This window comes from Montipora foliosa, chromosome 6, assembly GCF_036669935.1.
Source record: "Montipora foliosa isolate CH-2021 chromosome 6, ASM3666993v2, whole genome shotgun sequence".
NCBI lineage: Eukaryota > Metazoa > Cnidaria > Anthozoa > Scleractinia > Acroporidae > Montipora > Montipora foliosa.
In genome coordinates this window covers 27,175,932-27,180,931 of record NC_090874.1, presented here as the reverse complement: position 1 = coordinate 27,180,931, position 5,000 = coordinate 27,175,932, and the positions used below count along the sequence as shown (strand labels likewise).

The 5,000-nt window shown below is 42.7% G+C and overlaps 1 protein-coding gene across 1 annotated transcript in view; it reads left to right on the top strand.

Moving 5' to 3' along the window:
* The window catches only part of LOC138007060 (cGMP-specific 3',5'-cyclic phosphodiesterase-like), a 104,245-nt gene that overhangs the window by 30,620 nt on the left and 68,625 nt on the right, over positions 1–5,000 (top strand). Inside the window, exon 4 of the mRNA XM_068853750.1 lies at positions 1,241–1,330. Coding sequence (XP_068709851.1) covers positions 1,241–1,330 — 90 coding nt within the window. The remainder of the gene's footprint in view (positions 1–1,240; positions 1,331–5,000) is intronic.

Genomic DNA, 5,000 nt, shown 5'->3' with positions numbered 1-5,000 from the left:
GACACTGAAAACAAACTAATAAAACAAATTTTTCTACTTTCTACCCTTTACTTCGGAGCTTCAAATTTCGTGGCCATCTTCCCAGATGACCGCTGGTGTAATTGAAGGGCTGTCAGATAAAGCGGATACCAAATAGTCCATAAAGAAGAAAGTGACATTCATTTGCAGATGTGATTACAAAGACAGCACTTTTTCCTTTGTTATTTTGATCCTGAGTGTTGATCCCCCCAAAAGCAACGACCTCCTGCACGGTTGTCCGATCCATATGCTTTCCTTACTTGAGCAAAAGGGTCCGCGGTTAGGGTAGATGACTCAATACAGAGTAACAGAGTAAGATGCTAGGCTCGATTTCCGTCGCTCTCTCGGGTTCGGTCATGGTTTCTCCCCGCGGGTTCCTTTCCCCCAAAAAGCGGCTGCTAATCGATCCCAACAAGAGTAAGCCTGTACTCTGGCCGGTTGGTTCTCGGTGCCACCACTACGACACTCAAGGACGGTGCTTGCTATTTTTATTGCGCATACGTTCTGCGCATCTCAAGATATTTTTTGTGCCGTTTAGAATTATGCAGAGAAAGTAGATCTTAGTAAGTACTATTGGTATGCAAAAAGAAAATTGGGGTCAACCATCCATTTCTCAGAGATAATTAAGCTTCAGTTTGAGAAAGAACACCATACATGGCTCTGTATTTTAAAGCTTTTTACAAATATTGTTCTTGAATTATCTTACCCCTTCACTGGTTAAGATCTACATTTCCCGCATAATCATAAACCGGGGCAAAAATACCTTTGAATTAGTAGGCACCGTCCTTAAATGTATCCTAGATGACACTCTCGTCACAGGGCTGTATCAAGTAACGAAACATTGACCTTTAATTGTTGGCCCAATTGGTGAAGTGTAACAGTCACAGATGCCTAAACGGGAAAAAGAACCGAAGTGTGGAAAGAACAATTTTCTAAATATTTTTTGCAGTATAATTTTTTTCTTACCGTTAAGCAAAGATGGTCCCGGATCCTGTGAAACAATAAGCGCATCCGATAAAAATTCAATTTGGAAAAAAAAATCCGCATGTGACGAACAAGCCTTCATCGCCCCGACGTCAGAAGAAGATCTTTCGCACGCTCGTTCAATATGGCGGAAAAGAAGGTTCTTCAAGTACGAAATCATGCTTTAGAGACGTAAGCTAGTTCAACGTTTAGTTTTTAAATGGAAGTTCTCACAGGTTCTTTTTGCTGTTATTGACAGGTTTTTAAGAATTATCTTACGTTTTGTGGAATTGGCATTACAAATGCTCAACTCTTCGAAATCTCTGTACAAGAGTACAAACGAAACCAGGTAAGCTCGTTGTCACAAACACTGGTAAGTGCTGTTTTGCTCTCTACGGATACCACTTGTCAGACCTCTCTCAGTAGTAGTGTGCGCACCATGAGTGGCCAAATTATTTGACGGGCCAGCCCGTATTTTACAGTACGGTCCGTTTTAAATCTTGTATTTATTACTGGCCTCAAAGATCTAGAAATTTAATAGTAATAGGACAGAGTTGAGTACAATTCAGGGAGTAATCGTGCGAGAGCGCGTGGCCGATTTCAAATTACGAGCACCACGGATTACCCAAACACATAATTTAAATGCTCAGCGTAGGGTTATATGGGAAACATGAATTGCAGAAAAGAAATCAGCTAATCTTAGTTTACAGCGAGGGAAATATATTAAAAACTTACTCTTACTTCACCTTGTGTCCTCGTGTCGATTCAAGGCGTTCTGGGCTGGTTTTGAAATTTGCTCCAATTCTTCATTAAAACAAGACAAGGCTGGAAACTTGCAACCTCTGAAGCCACTGATCACGCCGCGATCGAGGACGATTTAACCTCCCAAATGGGCTTGATTTGGCCTTTTGTCGATTCTCACGTGAAGATCGATAACAAACGATAAGCATAAAGGCCCAGAGCCCCAAAACAATCACCACATGCTTTGAGAATAAGCCAGTTTTCACGAAGAATCCGCCGCTTGCTCCAGTCTGGGACAGGACACGACCGTTGCCTGGTGAAAATTTTACTTCTCTCTAGGGGTAGGGGTCCAAGATCAAACTTCTCCAATGGTCGAGGACGAAAAAAAAATGCCTCTGGTCGCACGACCCCATAACCTCATTTCCATGTCATCAAATTGGGACAGAATTTGTCCTAGTTCGCTGAATGGGCATTACGTTCGAGGGAGTTTGTGATTGGACAAATGGGAAAACCGGTTCTCAACAGCTGTTAGCCCTCACCGCCCGACAGGAAAAAGCCGAACTGTTTCGAGGACGTATACAAAACATGGACCCCAGGTCCATGGACCACCCCTATGGACCCGGTCCATGGACCCCTTCATGGAGCGGGTCCATGGACTACCCCTGTGGACCACCCCTTATTTTGTAAAGTTACAAGCAGAAAAATCTTTAGACGAAAGAAAGAAAGAGTGATTATCGCACTTATCTGAACAATTTAAGCACGAGCCCATGGCTATGGGCGAACAACTTCTATATTAAGCCAATTTCAAGGCAGTTTAGTGGACCAATCTATTTTTAGACTACCTTTTCCTCAAGAAACAAAGACAGTTCCCGTTCGGTGACGCTATGACGTCAATAAATCGTGGTTTGTGAAAACGTTGCTCCCAGGTATGGGCTACTGTTTTAAACATTTGTCTCTGATAGACACCTATACCACCTAATATGTAGTTGACCACTACCCTAGTGGCTTTTTAGGGTGAATGAACAACACTTTGTGGGGAACTTTGCCAGACTGCTTTTGCACATACACCTACATACTACAAGGTACATGCTAGCGTGATATGTTCACGCAATCCTCGTCTACACACGAAGATCTTCTCGCATAACCTTACGCGGTTAATTAAGAAAAAAACAAATGACACAATATTTTTTCGGCCGGTATACAGGAACCTACGGTTTATCGTCCATATCTGAAAAGACTAGAGAGTCTAACCATTTGCAGATGTTATTACAAAGGCAGCATTTTCTCCTCAGTTATTTAAAGAACCTGTGTGTTGGTCCGGCCAGGGTTTTGATCCTGCGACCTCCCGCACAGTTGTCCGATGTCCAACCAACTGAGCCAACGACTGGGCTAAGTCGAGACCTACCAGCGTGGCATAAGACATGCCAGGATAAAAAGGCATGCTAAGGCCCCAAGAGGACGATGTATGCAAAACATGACCTGCTCCCAACTGGGTGGCTTCAAGGTTCAGTTGGAGCATTGCACCGGCCTCGCAGAGGTCATGGGTTCGAATCCCGTTGAAGCCTCCTGAATTTTTCATGTCTCTGTAGGAGACAATAATTATTGCTTAAGGACGTTTGCGCCAATTGTTTCTGCGCATCCTTACTGCGCACGCAAATGAACTCGCCACGTCATACACGAGCGCGCGCGGTAAGTAATAAAATGAGAAATGACAGGGCAAAAGGCCATTGCTATAGCTTTGCCTGGATTTAACGGTCTTGGACTTTCGGTGACCCCTATTTTTCTTTCCAGAAACGGATTTTATTTACAATTATCTCCACGTTGTCCAAAAATGAACAAAAAATCAATGTGAGAAGGGACACGGGACATGCTCACGGGACAACAAATTCTGCCATCTTGCGGCAGCAAGGCTCGTGAAACTGTGGTCGCTAAATGCGAACTTGATCTTTGAGGAACCTCAACAGTTGACTAAATTCACTTAATAAGTCCACTTAAACAATATTTGGCAGAGAAGATTTCACTTTAAAGATTTAATTGCAATATATTTGGGTTTATAGACACTAACCTTATTCGCTAACGAAGCCCGATTTTGTCACATTTTGTGTGCTTTTCAGGGCATGTTCTTTCCAAAACGAAGTCGGTGACCCCCCATTTTTTTTACATTTCTGACATGACTAACTCCTCATCTTACAGTGGTAAAAGTTTCAGAAAAAAATCAATGTTGAAAAATTTTCGCGCGAACGTCCTTAAATTGTCCAGATAAGTGCCAAGATGACTTCTCTTTCGCGTCTAAAGATTTTTCTGCTTGAAACTGTACATAATGTGGGGTTGTCCATAGGGGTAGTCCATGGACCGGGTTCACGAGGGGGTCCATGGCCCGGGTCCAAAGTGGTGGTCCATGGACCTGGGGTCCATGTTTTGTATACGTCCCTGTCTCGATGGTCCGTGTGCTGCTTCAGTGCCTTCACCCACTATAACGGCTTTGACAACGTGAAAAGATCCATTTTAATAATAGTTAAATTATTTTGCTTTTCGATTCGCGCACGAGAGCGCTTGTAGATACTCAAGCTCGTTTGAGAGCGGTCGGGGAAATTAACTGTTGAACTTGTCAACTGTGTCTGGGAACGGAGGACTTATGGACGAAAAATGGTAAGGACAGACAAAAGTTTCTCGCATCTCGAAGTCTTCCATTCTGCAATGTAGGCAGTGATTTCTAGCTCTTTGCTATTACGGTATCCTGTTTTAAACACGTTCAACTATAAAGTTTCGCTCTAAGGGAAAAAAAATTCATCATATAAATCAAGCTTACGCACTTAAAATCAATACAACATCGTTAAAATTGCTCCAAAATTATTAAAGCTGTTGAAATGAATAGCCATCACTGTAATCGCAATTTTCAGGAATGTTTGTAAATGATGCACTTCATTGCGTCACGTGGGAAGCAGTCTCAGCTTGGCGGCCAAAACTGGTTTGACGAAAAATCTGAACTTTCCATGGAAAGGAGGTTCTGGGGTCGTGCGACCAGAGGCTTTTTTTTTTTGGTCCCCGGCTTTTTTTTTTTTTGGTCCCCGACGTTTGATTTGGAATCGCTGAGCTTTCTCTCCGACCTTGAAAAAAAATTCTTCTGAAACCCAGGGTACCAGAGGTAGTAATTTAACAACATTACAAAAAGTCGCTCATCTAGCAAAATGTAATGCACTGCAAACAAAATAAATTCTCCCACTGGACACAAAATACCTCAGCAATCTCCGAACAAAATAAATCCGCACACTACAAAC